The sequence below is a fragment of the Diorhabda sublineata genome, chromosome 1, assembly GCF_026230105.1.
Source record: "Diorhabda sublineata isolate icDioSubl1.1 chromosome 1, icDioSubl1.1, whole genome shotgun sequence".
Classification (NCBI taxonomy): domain Eukaryota; kingdom Metazoa; phylum Arthropoda; class Insecta; order Coleoptera; family Chrysomelidae; genus Diorhabda; species Diorhabda sublineata.
Genome location: NC_079474.1, coordinates 9421979 through 9441202, shown reverse-complemented (window position 1 = coordinate 9441202; position 19224 = coordinate 9421979). Strand labels below are relative to the sequence as shown.

General features: G+C 31.9%; 1 protein-coding gene across 1 annotated transcript; it reads left to right on the top strand.

Annotated features, from left to right (window-relative positions):
• The first annotated feature begins 228 nt into the window (after positions 1-228).
• Positions 229-18059, top strand: LOC130440534 (alkaline phosphatase-like). Its single transcript, XM_056773773.1, has 9 exons — positions 229-1364; positions 2956-3158; positions 3681-3873; positions 6128-6291; positions 7850-8060; positions 13834-13967; positions 16667-16865; positions 16923-17138; positions 17852-18059. Exons 1-9 carry the CDS (start codon positions 1280-1282, stop codon positions 18016-18018), a joined length of 1572 nt encoding a protein of 523 aa, XP_056629751.1. The 5' UTR covers positions 229-1279; the 3' UTR covers positions 18019-18059.
• The last annotated feature ends 1165 nt before the right edge of the window (positions 18060-19224 follow it).

Here is a 19224-nt window from a genome sequence, read left to right as displayed (position 1 = left end):
GTCTACGTTTATACATGTCGTGTGACTCCTAATAGTGCTCACTGAAGAAGCTGTAACCGTTATATAGAGAAGCATTGAAAAAGGTTCAAATCAATTAGTTCTCCGTTGTTCTCAGGAACTGAGTCTGCGTTTTCCATTTAAAGATTCAAAGCCGGTTGAGTTGCCATGTGATTGACCGACAGATGATTTTTATGGTACTAATAAGAAGATAAGTGCAAATTGGCTGAATGCATCGCTATTTAGGAAATTCACTTGTACCCAGCTAGAAGAACAAGAGGAAAAGGAAGCAGAATTATGTGATAGAATAATTTCCAACAGTTTTTGAAGATTTATATCACGTCAATCATTATCAATACAATTATTTTTTATTTATCAATAGTTTCAAATGAAACAGAATCCGTGCCGTATGCATAATAGAAATTTTAAAATCATTATATCTCAAATATTCATATTCTTCAAACTTTTTATGAGAAACTATTGAGATATAGATAACTACTGAGAAACGCGAACATTGTTACCTTTACATTTTAATAAAAATTGTTCTGCAAGTACAAGATAGATACATTCATAATATACTGTATCATTTTATTCATCTTAAAAACATTATGTCGCTTGCTATTCTATGCAAACTGTCTCCACAATCCACAAGGAATCGGTGCATGAGTAGCGAAAACTATTCCTCTTCAAATTGTCCTTTTGATCATAAGAATCTTTTGGAAAAAAAAAATTTTAAAACTTAATCACCGTTGTCTAACATCTGACAAGAATGCTGAATGTTGATTTCGAATTTTCTAGATACCTACAATTCTTTTCCCCTTATTGAAAATGAGCAAAAATTTTTTGCTAAGACCCTCGATAAAATTTTTGTTACCTTTACCTTTAAAATTTTTTCGCAACTTCGAGATACATTCATTCATTTATAACGGTGTTCCAAACATACAATTTTTAGTTTTATGCGAATATTTGTACCCTCGCATCTCTAAATTAACCAGATTAGTTATTACAGTAGTTTCTGTTGCCTGTGTGTTAATTCTATAATGAAATCAGACCCGTTCCAGTCTTGCGCAGTCTTGTTCAAATACTTTGTAGATATGTTAAGTAATTCTGATAGATGATATATTTGTTTATATTGAATTATTAAAAAAAATCTCCGTCTACACAAACGAAATTCAAAAACCAAGGTTTTGAGCGAAGTTAAATAACCGTTAATAAAATATTTTTCTGATTAACTCCTATTATTAGTTAATGCCAGGCTTGTTCACTCTACTTAGTACTTAAAATGATCTGTTTTCAAAACGTCGCGTTGTATCTGTTCACTACATTTTTTATCTCTAATACAGTGACGTCGATTAGTATAAATGAAGGTAAGTGCAAAAGTAGATAAAAACTTAGTTGTTTATATTTGGATAGACTTACACGTGTTGAATATCACCGTTATTTAGTTCTTGTTAGATAACTCTTGCTATACGTGACTAATCATACAACCGATAATTATTTTAGTTATATTAAAATTCTCATTGCGTATTTATAAATGAGGTTCTTTTTATGGCTACCATACTAAACATTTACCTTGAACCTTCATGCGAAATTAGATTAGACATAGACGTAGATGAACGAGGTTGGGTTGAAATACGCAATATTTGAACATCGAAATAAATACAGTTCAACATACTCAATATAATGATAAACTTTAAATAAATTAAGAACTGAAAGTTAAATTGTATTAACTTATCCATTTTGTTAAAGTGTATTGATATATTTTGTCTTTAATTAAGGAACCGATTCACATATATTTACAATTTTATAAAATGTAGAAGATCGGAAGAATAGTTGATATTCGTAGGTAAGAAGGGTTTAAAATATGAAAAGCAATTAAGCCTTCTCACCACGTCAAATTACATCAATTGATGAGGTAATATAAACGCTAAAAAATAATACTAGAAGTTTCTGGGGAAAGAAAAAAGGTCTTCTTGTTACCGTTTAACATAATTTTTGTATTGGGGCTGAATCCTAAAAAAACACATACTTCTCATAATTTATTCCATGTGATCACATTCTCCTTATTTTGGTTTTCCTCAAAATTTTCTCGAATTCGGACACACTTGTTTCCCTATTTGCCACTTTATTTACATAAAAATAAATATTTTTTCCATATCATTTCAACTTAAAAAGATTAAAAAAAATATCACACATGAAGGTCTAAGCTTATTTGATAAATGGAGTTATAAATTAACCATTACAATAGATTTTTTCTCAATATATTTATGTATTTCCTCAGTAATTGAGCTATTCTGATTTGCAAAAACAAAAATATCTTATGCTGCTCAAATTTGATTCTGAAAGTATTGTGAAATATCTCTATTTCTGCAGCTGGTCTTAGTATTAAATTCCAATAAATAAGTCATTCTATAGGTAAACAAATAAGGGAGATAAAAGGGATAAAACTGTATAGACGGGCCGCTTATATCCGTAAGCACATTGTAACCATAGTTCAACGGTCACACAGTCATTTAGAATAGTGTGTTATGACTGTCTCCATGGACAAACAAGGTACAATTTTAAAAGGTATTGACGGTTCATAGGGACTGTCATGACGCTCAACATGTTTTATTATTATTGATGGTAAGTCATAACCTGATCTTAACCTACTTGTGGTTAGTGGTACCATATATATGCACAACTGAGTGTACTTTGCGTATCAATTCAATACAATTTAACTTTCTTTACAAATTAAGTTCCTTTATCTACAAAATAGACCAATGTGTATGGTATACCTCAAATCAGTCTACATTGGAAAATAAAATGATTTTTTATGCATAAACCTGAATTAAGATCAAAAAGTATTGGATTTATAATTCTCCTTTTATAAACATGAAAAGAAGTTGCTAAAATGATGTTTTTTTTTCTATTTTTGTGAATGTTTATTATTTTACATATTTTTTATATATATTTCAGATCAATCTTATTGGAGAACAAATGGACACGATACATTAATGGAAGCATTAAACACAAAAACAGTGGTAGGTGTTGCAAAAAATGTTATTTTATTTCTTGCCGACGGAATGGGTATGACAACCATGACCAGCTCGAGGATATATGGAAAAACTGAAAAAGGATTCTTAGCGTGGGAAAAACTTGATAATATTGGCATACTGAAGGTAGATATAATACTTTTCAAGACAATTCACTATTTTCCAATTACAAATCAAAAAGGTGGAATCATAATTTATATAACGAGGTAAAGTGTTCATTAATAATAGGATTTACGAAACTTGCTCTTCAGTAAGAACTCAGTAAGTCATCTGATGTTTCATCGTCGGTAAAAATATTAGCAGTTTTTTCTATATTACATGATAAATCGTTGGTTATAGATTCATCAATAGAAGATTGATCATCGTAATTGAAGTTTTTGTTGTCCAAAATTTGATTTTCATCAACCATCGTATAATATCTTGATTTTTCACTAATTGATTTAAGATTCTACGATGTTTCGTAACTCCTTCATGAGTTAGTTAACGGTTTTTTTGCAATCTGTAATTTTTTTGTAACATCTTAGTGAAAAAAAAATTTGAATTGAAATTTCGACTCTTCTTTATCAAAATATGATATATTTGAAGAAAACTTAAAGAAAAGTCGAATTTCCATTGGATCCTTGATCATTTTCCTTTGAATATTCGCAGGTCTATTCTGCAAATAAACTAGTACCGGATTCCTGTAGTACTGCAACAGCGCTTTTTTGTGGAGTGAAAGCGAATCATAAAACTTCCGGTGTAGATGCGTCTGTAGATGTTGATGATTGTGAAGCATCATTAAAACCAGAATCCAATTTGAAGAGTATAATCGACTGGGGACAAGAAGCTGGAAAATCTACAGGTATAAACAATTATTTATTAATACAAAATATAAATATATTTCTTGAAGATCCATTCATCTTTGGTTTCAGAAGTACTCACTTCTTAGAGCCAACATTTTTTTTTATTTTTACTAAAAACTAATAGTATGTGCCAAATTTATCAAACAATAGAGAGAAATGCTGTGAATTGGTTTTCTTTGCGTATAAGATCCTTTTTGAATCGTTTTATTAGCTTCATTCGTATATATATATGCGAATTTTAAGTGTGGCAACGGTTGATAGTTTCCTAATTATAGAAAAATGTAATTACTCACTTCAAACGATTAGAATGTAATGTTACAAAATATAAGGACCCACTTACTTTAGATAGTGATATCTGTTCAGAACGACGCGAGAAAAACATACTATACTGTACTGGCAGCGTAAATAAAGCAGAAGCTTAATAGATATTCATCATCCTCTCTCGAGTAATTACTGATTCAACACTGTTTCCCAATTTGGGAAAGTCAGCTAGTTTGGATCGTGGACCGTGGAGGCCATTTGAGCAATTGAGCCAATGCAGCAGTTGGATATAGTGATTTTCAATCAATCAATCACTTCGTTCACCTTCATAAGAAACATAACGTGTAGGATATCAATAAGAAGAATTAGTCCAAAAGTTCGTAAGCTGAGATATGACACAAAGATATGAATCTAAGAGGAGTTTCCTGGCACTTATTCCATCGGGTAAAGATTTTATTATATACAATGAGTTTTGGCACATAAACCATGATCGATAAGTGTTGTTATAAGTTTTTGTTGAAAAACTATCGATGTAACTATCGAACTAACTATCCTTACAAGAATTCAATTAACAACTATCTACTCTGAAGTATATGTGACCCACTTTCAACTTTTGGTCATCCCATAAACTTTCCTTTACGAACGCAGAATCACAACTGCAAATATTACGATGCACTCGTTAACTACAAAGAGGTATTTGTAATCTGTTAGAGAAAAAAAGATATTCTATTCCCTAGTTAACATCTCACTCCACATGATCACAGGTGTCAACAACAAAACTGCTTGAGTTATCGTTCTTTTAGAAATAAAACTGCTATTTATTGTGAAACTAATGGCTTTTATTATTAATAACAAATAACTGAATATTTATTCGCATTTCTCCTGCACGTCACATTAATTAAAAATTTCAAAGACTTATTGAGGATTGATATAAATACAACAAAGCCAATGGTATGAAATTAATATAAATTTCTTTGGTGCCACTATTATCCTGCGTATAACCGATAACTAGGGGGGTTTTTATTGAGTTTGCTCATTCATTTTTATTCATATTATGTATTAAATCAAGTCAAGATATTGAATTTGTTAAGCAAGTGAAACTTTTATTAATATTACGAGGGTTGTTCCTTAAGTTTTGATATATACAAAAAAAACAAATATTTATAATATTATAATTGGATATGGCTTTATTGTTTTCCAAAATATTCTCCGTTGATATCAACAGCCAAATGTCTATGCAATATTAAATGTATGCGAGTAGAACTAATGCCCAAGTATGCTTCAATCTCACAGTATGTTACATGATGATATTGCAATATCAGTTTACGCACGGCATCGATATTTTCTGGCACTATAGCCGATATAGCCAGTAGCGAAGTGCGACCACGATTGAATTCGAAATACCAGCGGTACACGATGGTTCCAGATGGTGCTTCATAACCAAATGTCGAAGCGAGTTGATCGGTAGACTGCTATTAGTTTAATCCACGTCGAAAGTCATATAAAATCATCGTACGAAAAGGTGATTTAATTCCAATTTTTTGACCAAGACGTTTTAAATATCTGTACACAACTCGAATAGCACTCGTATGACAACATATTCTGATTACATTTCCCCTATAAGACTGTCAAAGTTTATAATGGCAATGTCAGATTTGACATATTCATATCAGTGTTGCCATATCTCAAAATTAAGTAACAACTCGTAACAAACATAAACCGTCTTTTATGGTACTTCTTAACAAGAACAGTTGGATTTAACATTTGGAAATAACTTACGTTTGTGTTGGTTTTTCTGAAGTATTATTATTTAATATATTGATATGCTATCCAACAGATTCAAAGCTTATTATTTTAAGATTCGACGATTGAAACAATTGCATTTGACAATAAGTACCCAATAAATATGTTGCTACTCATTTCGTCAACTATTATAGTCCATGCAAAGATTACCTTGAAACTACTGATTTATTTTTTTTATTACTCATACAGGTTTTGTAACCACTACGAGAGTAACACATGCAACGCCAAGTGCATTATACGCACATACTCCCAATAGGAACTGGGAATGTGAAAGTAGAATACCTGCTTCTAGTGCTAAATGTAAAGATATTGCCAGACAACTTGTAGAAGATTCTCCTGGAAAGAATATACAGGTGAGAAAGTTTTTTATTTGTTTAAGGTACATGTTTGTTTAGTATACAAATCAAAGTATAACAAATAACATAAAATCTCATTGTTTGCTACTTAAGTTTTGAGATATAGCAACACTGAAATGAATATGTCAAATCCGAAATTGCTGAAGTGTGATATTTTTGATGTTGAATGTACTCAGAACGTGTTTTTATGCGAGTCCTATTTGAGTTTACACATAATTGAAACATCAATCTTGATCAAAAAATCAAAAACCAAAAACCCGCTTCGACTTTTGGTGATGAAGCACCACCTGGAGTCTCCGTGGGCCGCTGATATTTCGAATTTAATCGAAGTCGCACTTCAATACAAAATATCAATGCTATGCGTAAATTGATATTGCATGTGACATACCGTGAGATTAAGACATACTTGGTCATTAGTTCCACTCTCATACATTCAATATTACATGAAAATTTGGTTGTGGAAAAGATATTATGAAAAAACGCCTGTAAGTCCAGTTCTTATCTATGAAAACTTAGTCTTTTTGAAGAGAGCTCCTTTCTACTAATGTAAGAGTTATAATTTCGAAACAACCTAATGAGTAACGTATATTTTAGAGGGTGCTATTTATTTATTTTTTTAAATCTAGCTATCATTGAAAAATTTTAAATCGAAACATGCAGTTTTAATTAAGGAATATAAAAGTAGACCAAGAAATGTGTAAATTTTAAGCATTTTCCTTTAAACATAAATTACTCTGGGTTGACTGAACGGATTTTAACATTTTTTGACTCCTCATAATTGTCACAAAAAATACCCGCATAATATTATTTGTGGGCACGGTTCAGAATGTAATAAAGCGAGATTCTAGCAACTGTAAGTCAATCAACAATTTGATGACATGGTGAATACATTGAGACAGTGACAAGTGAATATAAAAGTGGACTAAATGGTGTATTCAAATAAATTAAAGTTAAGTGTGTACATAATATGAATATTAGTGAATAGTTAAAAGTGTAAGTATTAGTGAATAGCTAGTTTATAAATAAATTAGGTAACTGAGATATACCGTGTATAAACTCATTCCGCTCACAGAGGAGTACTGTCGAGAAAACTGTTCTCACTGAATATATCTCTTACGAATAAAGCTACTATTGTGAATTTAGTAGTGAACAGGCACAATTCTCATTTCTGGTGTCAAAAAACATACAATTGATATGTACAGCATCCTCATGAAGTAAATATATGAACAGGTACAATCTACAACAGTATATTAGGTCCCAAGGATTTTGAAGAAATATTTTGGAGTTCCTATGTAAAAATACAAATTTGATAAAAGTTAAATGCATATTACAGTGGATTAGAAAATTCCGGCTACTTCAATAAAATTTTCAAATTTGTAAAAAGAGTCTTTGATAATAAGAGCTATGCTCTCAAAGACAGTATCTATTTTATTCGAAAATTTTGTATAGTATCATACGAGTAGATATATTTAAGTGACTGCCATATCTATAATTTTAAAAATGTTCTCTAAGTCATTCTATTTTATAAATAATGTATACGATATGCGTATTTTAGGTAATTATGGGAGGTGGTAGACAATGCCTTCAATCGTCTGTACAAAATACAATAGCAGATCCCATTGATACGTGGTCTTGTTATAGCAAAGATGGCAGAGATTTAATAGGAAAGTGGATAGATCATAAACAGTCACAAAACTATTCCTATCAAGTTTTAAATAATAATGAAGAACTAAATAATTTGGATCTGAGCAAGGAATACACTTTAGGTATTAGATTTATTTTTTTTTATTATACTTATCCGAAAACAGCCTGTTTTCATAAAAAAGTAAAAATGGCAATTTCAAATCAGCGCACAGAAAATTTTTCCCGATTTCCGATTTTTTTCCATTTGCTAAATAAAGAAATATTATCGAAATTAATTATAAGAAAAAGCAATTATTTATTTATAATACTTATTTCAAAGCAACAACAACATAATTAGTATATTTAGGAATCGTTGGTATTAATAGTTAGATTTATTATCCAATTTGTATTAATGCAGAAGTTTAGTCCTTAGGTATTTCATTATTTAGAACTAAAGATTTCAAACAGACGTTTCCCAGATATTTGATTTTTCTAATGCAATGTCACAGAGCTTGTATTTTATAAGTCAGAAGGGTTGAACAAATTTTGTGATTCTTCTATTTTTCTTTGTATGGATTCATCTATGTATCCTTTTGTTACGCCATTGTATTTGACTCTTAGCGTCTTTCCAGAGGCTGGAATTTGCTCTTCAAGTTTTTCCAATTGTCCAAACTTTTTCCGGAAGACGGTTGCCAATACTCGTGCGTTCTTGATACGGGATGTTGAATGCGAGCGAATAGTTTACAGGCAGAACCAACAAATCTCGTTGTTGTTATGTAGTAACTCCATATCTAGCCTATCACCTACCGTACACACCCATAAATTCTTCAAAGTCAGGATTAGGCTCTTCTCGCAACTGGTTCGCACCTTCCTATATATCTTGTTCTTCAAACGGCGCTACTCGATTTTGGAGGAATACTTGATTAAGTGTAGGCCTTCCCTTTTTTATTGTAATTTTTTAGAAAATCTCCTCTCCTCGCCAGATTATGCATACTTTATCCGCCATCTATGTCTTCAGTTGCATATCGTTTTTTCATTCGGTCGCTGGCAATCTATATTTGTGCCAACCAATTCATGTATGCTGCCAATTCTCCTTCTCAATTGGATCACATAATCTTCTCCTGCTAGGTCTTCTCCAGGTCAACAGTCAAATTCTAGGTCATAAGGAAGTCTCATTTCACGACCAAATCGAATTTTCACAGGTGTTTCACCTATTTCATTAATAGCAGATCGATCTTTTCCAATATCACGATGTCATCCAAAGAAACCAGGTATGTTTCTCAAGATTACCCCTCTCGAAACGTTATACATAAATCTTTCAAATGTTAAGGGTGCCATCTCTATTTGTCAATATCCAGACTTCAGGTCCAAGAAATAAAACAGCTTGCTGCCAGCTGAAGTGTCCAGTGTATCATCAGCTCGAGTCACTAGTCTCTTAGCCATGTTTATGACATTAGTTATTTACAATACCCCATACCTGACTCCAATGTAATGTTTTTATCGGTAGAATTTATATACACTGTCTTTTACGTACTTAATTTATTCATACTTACACTAGACTCAACTAACTTATAAAAAATATTTAAAATCACCGGTTATTTTACCGTTACGTTTATTAAAAACTCTTCTAAACAAACTCGTTAATATACCCAAAACGAATTTCTTAAGAATTCTAGAAAATAAGCAAACAAAACAAATAAATATAATAAATAACATTCCTAGAAACTAGTTATAAAAGAGCAATGTAAACAAATCGCCGCTGTAAAGGAACAAACATCAAACGCACTGCGATTTTACCAAATTTTAAAATTTCATTTTAACCGAACAGGACTGGATTTACGGCCTATGACAAGTGGTAGTATGTTAAAATGTTTCTAAATATTATAGCATTTTTAGTAACTTTGACTATGAATAATAGAAGGATGAAGTGTATTTATTTGTGAGATAATTGCTTAAAATGTTAAATATTCGTGAGATTCGATTATTGATTTTCACACGAAGTTTTTGTTGAGTTTTTATTAAGATGTGAATTGGTACATTGTAATTTCTTTATTAGATTCTTTGAAAGTGAACTTGTAATTTATTTCCGTAATCATATTTTCTTTGCTTTTTGTTTGTTTTTAGAATTTTTATTGCGTTATCATATCTATAACCGTCGTTGGCGTCAAGTGTACGAAACAACCATTTTTGTAGTTTACCGACCCCGTCATAGAAACTTTTATTGCGTATATGAGGTTGTAAATGATCAAGTTTGGTATATATGATTGTAATGAGGAAGTTTATTCTATAACATGTCTTGAAATAAGGAATAATCTGAGATTTCATTAGTTGCATTCCTTAAGTTATTTTTTAAAATGAAAAAATGTTTGTTAATGTCAAGCAATTGCTGTATGATAGGTTCTACATTTCAATAATGTATAAAAATATGTTCACTACAAGTGAAATCCTCCTTAAATCTCACCTCAGACCATTCGCCTATCATTCGCTGTTCTCTACAGTTATTGAAGACGTAAAATAACCTAGTTATAAAAATCTCACTAAAACCCCTCCATAAGATGGAGCTAGCTGTAAGTAAATTTACAATAGCCATATAGAGAGCAGTCTGGGCAGCAGCTCCACCTAAAGATTGTACAAAAAATGCAAATAATACTGCTATCGTAATTAAAGAAATAATAATTGAAACTACGCAAAAGATGGCAGACCTCGAGAGTTGCAAGGGATACAGCTAAGTTTAATAAATCTACCAAGGATCTGTCAATGCTGTTATGAGATATTAAAAACAAAGGTATCCAAGAATATCTAGGTTCACTTACTTCCACCAAAGTCAACGATTACTCCCTTTGAAAGACAACAAAGTTAAAACAACCGCAACAGTACTGTTCTCCCGTGAAAGATCTACAAGGAAAATGGACCAGGAACAACCGAGAAAAAACTACTGCTTTTGCCGACCACTTGGTTAAAGTATTTGAACCCAACGACGAGGAGGGACCCCTCAAATACACAAACAAATATAAATAAACTATCATTATATACATAACTATTTACACTTTCAGAAGTAAAAAATACAATCATAGAGAACATAAACCCAAAAAAACCCTTGGGTATGATCTCATAACAGGCAAAGTATTACAAGAATTTTTAGTTACAGGTTTCAAACTACTGCAACTATTATATGACGCAGTTATGCGAGTAGTAGAGTGAGTTTCCTTGCCAGTGGAAAGTTTGGCATATTATCTTAATACTGAAATCCGGGAAAAACCAGAAGAATTGAAATCGTACCACCCAATTAGCTTGCTACCAGTTCCTTCAAAAGTATTCAAAAAACTTCTGTTGAGACGACTGACCTCAATTCTAGAAAGCAGAAATCTTGTTCCAGATCACTAGTTCGGTTTTTAATGTGCCCATGAAATTATCAAACAAATACATAGAGTAGTGAAAAAGATATATTTAGCTCTAGAAAGTAAATCCTACCTCTCAGCAGCTTTCCTGGACGTTAGCCAAGCCTTGGAACAGACATCAACATGTTGGTGTGAGGGTGAATTTTATTACAGGTAGATTTCGATCGTATTTGTGCTGTTTTTGGCAGCTTTCATAGTCAATCACGTACTCTTGGCCAAAAACATCGTTGAGTAAGAAGTGATATTGTCATTTCGTTTATACTGCGTTGGCAAATTTTCATTTTATGATAAAATTTAAGTTTGTCTACTTATGCTTACACGATATTTCTTTGAAATATGATCGCATAGTAGTCAAAATTCTAAGTAAATCGGGGTGTTCAAAATAAATAGTAAAATACTTTTTGTTTGTAGAAATATATACTCTCTTAAAAACTTTATTATTTGTATGGAAGAAATGTTTGAACATGGTGTAGCATACAATCTATTATAATGTATAAAATTTTTCTAGTTTTACATTGGATTGATTCAATGTTTCCAATTGTTATGAATATTTGGCTTTTGTACGTATTTAATAATCTTTCAGTAAGTGGTATGGAATAAATAAGATTTTCGCGGATTTATGCTCAGTTACAGTATCTGAGTTCGAGTTGAAAGGTCAATAGTTGAAAAATAATTTGATCAAGTTTGACAAGAATCGAATGTTGTTATCGAATATCGATTCCAATTAGTTTTTTCGTTAATCAATAACCAAACGTTATTTTAGTTTTCCTGATTCGTCCACTTTCTTTTTGACTATCAAAATAGGGAATGACCACGGTGAATTTGAGGGTTGAATTATACCTTTATATCATTTCATTTATTCGATTATTTATTTCTTGTTTGCGAATATAAGGATATCTGTGAGACTTACATTGTACAGGAATTTCGTCAGTTTAAAAAAGATGTATGGAAATTTCCGAACAAATTCCTGTTTCCTTTTCCGCGTTCTTATGTTTCTCTGATTAATTTTGATATACCAATTAGTGGAGTAAAATCGCAGTCCAATAATGAGCTTTAGTGATTCGGAGATATAACCAAATAAAACCTACATCATCTTATAGAGAACACTTCAGGGTATAGGAAATTGAATTCTACATCTTTTTTCAATGGGACCAAACTTTGAAAATAGGTCACTGAGCTCGAATTAGAAAAAATACATTTTTCTTAAAATAAATTGTTGTATTATTTTAAGTTCTTGAGTGAGAGGGCATGTAATAGTGGATCAGATATTTTGAAAAAAACTTTCAGGTTTTGCCGAAAAAAATTAGGAATGTGGAATTTTCAAAATCGTGCATCGAAAACTTCACCCTGTGACTAGCTATGTGAAAAATTGCAAATGTTTAGACGTACAAGTGTTTTAAAAAATAAAATCGTCAACTTTCTCGGTAAAAGGAATATGATTTTTCATAAAAGCATTTTAAAATGCGCGCGAGAAGGGATCCCCCTCAGAGCGGCTATACAACTACATAACAAGTATCCCGCTCCCATACAAAGCAACTAAACAGCCGAAGTCGAAGAAACATAAACTCTATAAATAGGTGAGGAAACAATGCATGAAGACAAGCGGTTTTACATCTGAAAAAAGAATAAAAAACATTAAGCTAGAAAAAATAAATGGAATCGCATTAGAATAATAGTAATGAGTAGATCTGTATTTACAGATTTCTCTATAATTTTGTTTTGGTGTTGTACCTAATACTCATATAAAATATAAAGTATCAGCCGCGAATTAGTCTCATGAAAATTTGATTTTAATTCTCTCAATTCATTCATATCATTCTTGTTAACGGACAAACTTAACTTGAAATTTGCAAAATCCTTAGCGATGATTAGAGTTTCTTCTATTCGTATTTCATCAGCTGTATTCTCGAGAAGATAACTATTTACAAATTTTAATAGAGATCGTTGATTTTCTGATAAAAAAAATACAAAACATTCCATTTTCTCCAAAACTTCATACACATAAGCATCTGCGACATCGTTTCACCGTCACCGTTTAATCATATATATGAAAAACCACCGTTATCCTTAATGCTCCGTACTTTCGATCTAGTGAAAGAATTTACTACGTGCAAGTTCATTGAAAGTGGAGAACGCTTTTTCTTTGAATGAGTACTATGCCATCTATAATTAATAAATTTGTAACTTGAGGAGAAGCAACGGTTCCATGTGATTCAAATTTTGATACTAAATCAGATTTTGTTGTTTTCCGCAACCGAAATTAATTCATAAGACAACAGATTACTCCAATTTAGAGAGTGAAATCTAGCTGTAGCTACTACCTTCTAAACATCCCCTCGATGCCGACATATTTCTTAGGAAATGCAAAGTCTCTTGTTTTGATGTTTGCAAACGTAACAACTTTTCCTTATGTAGCCATTATAGCCATAGGCACAAATTACACTTAATTAAACACCACTTTTGACAAACATTTTGTATGCTTGTTTGCATATGAAATTTATAAATAATTATATTTTAGGAATTTTTGCGAATGGTCATTTGAAATATGATTACGAAAGAGACAAAGGACCTAGAGGAATGCCATCTTTATCCAATATGACAGAGAAAGCAATCCAGCTCCTACGTAAAAATCAGAATGGATTCATTCTAATGGTGAGTTAATTACAAATATGTACAAAGTAATTTCATAATTATGTAATCTTAGATTACATCAGGTTATTCAGTTTTTAAAAGATCGATGACTACTATTCCGGTATGAAGTTTGAGCAGACCTTTCTATAACCACTCAAAACGATTTATTTGGTCTGGCTTTTTCAATCTCACATAGATAGAACAAAGAAGGTAAACTACTTGATACCGAATTATTATGGAAGTGAAAAATAAATTATTTGAATTATTTGGAATTTGAGTCTTATCAATCAACTGCTCGGCTCAAACTGGCGTCAAATACGACTGGTGATTTGTGTTCTAACCAACCACCGTCATTTACAAAGCCATCTCCTTACCACGGGCAACACGAACGATCCAGAACAACTTTGTTACATGGAAGAGAAAGAAAATGCAGATCACTTGAAAACTCAGCACACCTACATAAGGAGTTTAAGCCTTACAGTTTGTCCAGGGGCGTTCAAAGATTCAGCAAGTTGCCTGATTAACTTTTCCATGGATATCTTTGGAAGGATCATGATGGGTCTATCATCATGCTCAAGAGAAAGTAGTATCGCCTGCAAAAAGACATATTTTACCACTGACGTCTAGATAGGCAATGTCGTTGATAAACAGAAGAAACGAAATATGGCCTTGAGGCACTCCACTTGCTTAGTTTGCAAGAATACATGTTATATCAAACTTCACAAGCCGAATTCTTTTGGTAAGGTATAACTTAAACCATGCGAGACGTGTTTACCTTAAACCGTAGTACTGCAATTTATTGATTAAAATATTATGATTAACACAATCGAAAGCTTTAGAAAAATCATAAAAAAAGTTGTTACAATGAAGTGGTGGTTGCTTAGAATAAAATAAACATTATTTAGGAGGGAGAATGTAGCACCTTTTGTACATTGTGGGTTAGTAAGTATTTTATATTTAAATATAAATGGTAAAAGCCTTTTTTAACCAATCTTCCAATGATCTTGGATAACGTGGTATATAATACAATTGGGCGATAGTTCGATGTTTGATCTTGATCTCCTTTTTTTATTGACGAAAAACACTTCTTAGTTCGAATTTTCTTTACAGGAGTGTAATTCTTATTGCTATTGACCCTGAGTGTTTTTATCTGCTTTTCTGACAAGCGATAACTTAAAAATTATTCATGACATGAGATAGTTGTTGTAGTATATCTAGAATATGGAAGTCTTCACCTGACTCGGGAAAGTAAGTGCAAATGGAATATGTGGTACGAAATTTATAAGAACAAATATAATGAACAATGAATTTAGTGGTAATTCTCGTTATCGAGCTTTGGTGGAAGTTTATAAAAAAGTAAATCCAGTTTTGAAGAGACAATTATTCCTCGATGTATTATTAAACAAACGGTAATGTAGCGATTCCGATAAAGATTATTTGAAAACCTATTTATTTAAAATAAAAATGTATTTCATCTTAAATGATGACTGCTTATAATATTTCAATCCTGTATACAATATCAACTTTATGACATATGCAATTATCTACGTTTCGCCATTTGCAAACCGCCAAAAATTCGTAATCCGCGACCTCCTACAAAACGCCCCTATACCAAATTTCATTAGATAATAATGATTTTTTTCAACATTTCTGGCCGATATTTGAAGTCACTATATTGTTTCTTGCAAAACTATTGACGGATTCGTAATCAGCGACCTTTAAAACACCCGTATACTGAATTTCAATAAATTATCTCAATTTTCTCTACTTTTGGCCACGTTGTCGGCATTTAGGATCACTGTGCGTTTGTAAATTGCGTTTGATTTTGCGTATTTTGCTCTCTATTATATCGTAAACTTGTTTATACTCTATGAGCGCTATAGAAAGTTCTATATTTCTTGATGTTTTGATTATTACTCTGTATTGTTTTTAGAGTGAAAATCCGGTCCACTTTGTTCCGCCCCACCCTAAAGCCTTCTTGATATTCACCAACCTCTTGATTATGAATTGATCTTAGTTTGTTTTCTATTCAACGTTCAGTATAGTCACCAGTCGATTTACGCTATTGTAGTATTATTAGTCATCTGGGACTTGCTCTGCAAACGTTTCCTATAACCTAAATAATAATTACGGCAGTATAATCCAGTGGCGTTATTTAATTGGAGGAATTCGCTGAATTCAATCTAGCACAACCCTTTTTTTACGCGATAACCTGAACTGTCTAGTTCTTTAAACCATTTGAACTGAATATATAAAATTAAAAACGAAACGTAGGCCATTTTTAATATTATCCTAGAAAAACGTGGTATAAGTAGGCAGAAAAGCTGGAAATTTACCAAAAAAATTCATTATGTTTTCTCTATTTACTTTCTGGTGGTAATAAAGCTTGGAAGACTAATTATACAGATGTATAATGTAAATGTGTCGAAGAGTAAGTATACATTAATTCTTTGTCTATTCATTTTTCATCTAAGTGAGCATCTGAAAAATTCTTTAATAGTCAAAGGAGCCTCCAAAGAAATACAGAACGATTTGTTACATTGCCTGAATTTATCGATAGTGCCTTGAAGTTAATATCACCAGTTTGAGATCTTTGACGAATACAACAATCGGAAAGATGAAAACTAGTAGATAATTTAATTTTTTAAGTAGAATGCAACCTCTATAATATAGATAATTATTGTTTTATATTATAACCCTTCATATTCTTTAACTTACAGGTAGAAGGGGGCATGATTGACCAAGCTCATCATCGCGGCCATGCACGGAAAGCTTTAGGAGAAGTTATTGGCTTAAGTGATGCGGTCGAAAAAGCTTTGGAATTGACTGACCCTATGGAAACTCTAATTATTATAACAAGCGATCATTCTCATTCGATGTTGCTTACTGGTTATCCTAACAGGACTCAAGGTGTTCTTTGTAGGTAAAATAAATTATTAAACCACATTTTTTCCAATTTTTTCCTTTTGTTTCTAGCGTTTACAAAATCTGAGATGGATGATTTACCGTTTACTTCTTTGGTTTATGGAACGGGAGGTCCTAATAATTATCAGTTTATGGTAGACAACGGAACCATAACTAGGGAAAATCCTTCCAAAAATAACACAGCAGATTGGGAATATTCCCAACAAGCTTTGGTATATACAGATGAGGTAACGCATAGTGGAGCTGATGTATTGGTTTTTGCTAGAGGTACCTATCGTTAAAAAGTTTGTTAACAAATTGATTATTTTATTTAGGAAGAGCACACATTCATATTCAAAGTCATTTACTTCATAATCATATTATTGATTCAAATATTCATCATTTGAGAAGGGCTTATAATTTTGTATCATATTTGCACACTAACTGAAGAAATGTTAACATCCTTTAATGTTCACTAGTTAATTAAAAATAATAGGCACTATAAAAATGGATGCACGTCATAGAGTGATTTGAGAGTAGTAGAGATATTGGTAAATTACAGTAAGGATTTGGACAGAAAATATCACCATCACCGCAAATTCACTTTTTGGTTGTCGAGGTTGGAAGTAATATGTCCTGGCAGAGTCACGTGGCCGAATTAGTTAAGGCAACTCCACAAACACTTGAAACCCTTGTTAAGACCAAAAAGCTATATATTTTGCAACAACATCTAAACCTCCACAAGGCCCAGATTCGTCCATCTTTGGCGTATTACTCGCATATTTAAAGTTCGACTCCCAGGCAACATCTACGCGTATCTCCACACGGCAGGCACCACTCGAATTACTCGAGTGTAATAGAGTTTAACCTCTTGTACTTGCTTTTTACATAAAAAAAGTGTATTATGTACTGTCCATAGAAAATTATTTTTTTTAAACATTCTTAAAGCTGACCGTATACTTGGATTAGCACTTTTGTTGACGAGTAGTTTGTTGTTGCAGGTCCTATGGCGCATCTAATCAATTCTGTACATGAACAAACTTACATAGCATATGTTATAGCATATGCTAGTAAAATTGGACCATATGCTCAAAATGCAGCAGCAGAAATTAATCTTTATTCAAATATGTATATGTTAACAGCTCTTTTATATATGTTACTTAACTAATAATTTACTTAAAAGAACGAATAGAGAACTTTGCGAAAAAATAGTTTGGTTTTATTTTCTAAGCATAGGAATCAATATTGTGTTACTGATGGAAAACACAGTTATAAGTTGTTTCAAATGTGTAAGGTTTGATCATAAACTGTTTTGAAACTATTAACAAAAAAATCACTATAACTTGATCATACAACACGGCAATAATATGCTATTGTGAAGAAAAGCGCATACTGATTTTATTAGTTTCAGATTTTTTTAGTCGATTTACCTTGATGTACTATTTAGTGAAATCTCTAAGGTATAGGGCTAGTTTTTTGTTTCCCATAAATAGTTTTATGAAACTGGTTTTTGAACGGCTAAATCAGTCAAATACCTCAATGTTTTGCCTTAGTTACTCCAGCATTCAATACTTTGATGATATGTAATATCACTGGTCTGCAGTAAAATCATTCATTCATTCCATATATCATTCTTTATTATTTCTATGTAAAATAACCCCCCGAATCCAAATATGACTTCAATTTTTCCCAATCACCCTCCGTTTGTGGGCAACATCTACGTAATTTTTACTTATTTGTCACTTATTTTTTACATATTGTGACTTCTAGTTGTTAAACATCCGAAAACAAGTAATAAAATTTATAGCAAAGTTTATGGCAGCATATAAGAGGAAACAATAACATATAAATTATATAATATATTACATAAATTATATAAGATTATTGATAAAAATTTAAAGTTAAACAGTTAGTCACTGCACGACACTTGTTTTGATCAGTACATCTAAAGTTGTTGTAGAGATAATTTGACATTTTAAGCGTGAAATCGGGTATTGATCTACTGTTTAATTATGCCACGCGAATGTAAAAATCATCCCGATAGCTTCTGCTACATCTGCAGATAATTCATTTTTAAAGCGTAACGAAAACATTTTTCTGCTTCTTAAACCTGCTTTTAACTTTGCTTGCAAAGTTGGCGACCAGGACAAGACTTGAGCTTTATCAGTTTACTGTACGACTTGTTAAGTAGTTTGACCAAATTGCTCAAAGGTACCCGTAAATCAATGAAATTTGCTGTCTCCATGATTGGGCGTGAACCTCGGTGTCATCTTCCTTAAAACGAATCTTTGCAAATCCCAGTGCCTCCATAAACTTATATTCTAGACAGAAACTCTGAATTACAACCTGGGGAATCGAATGATACGTTCACCGA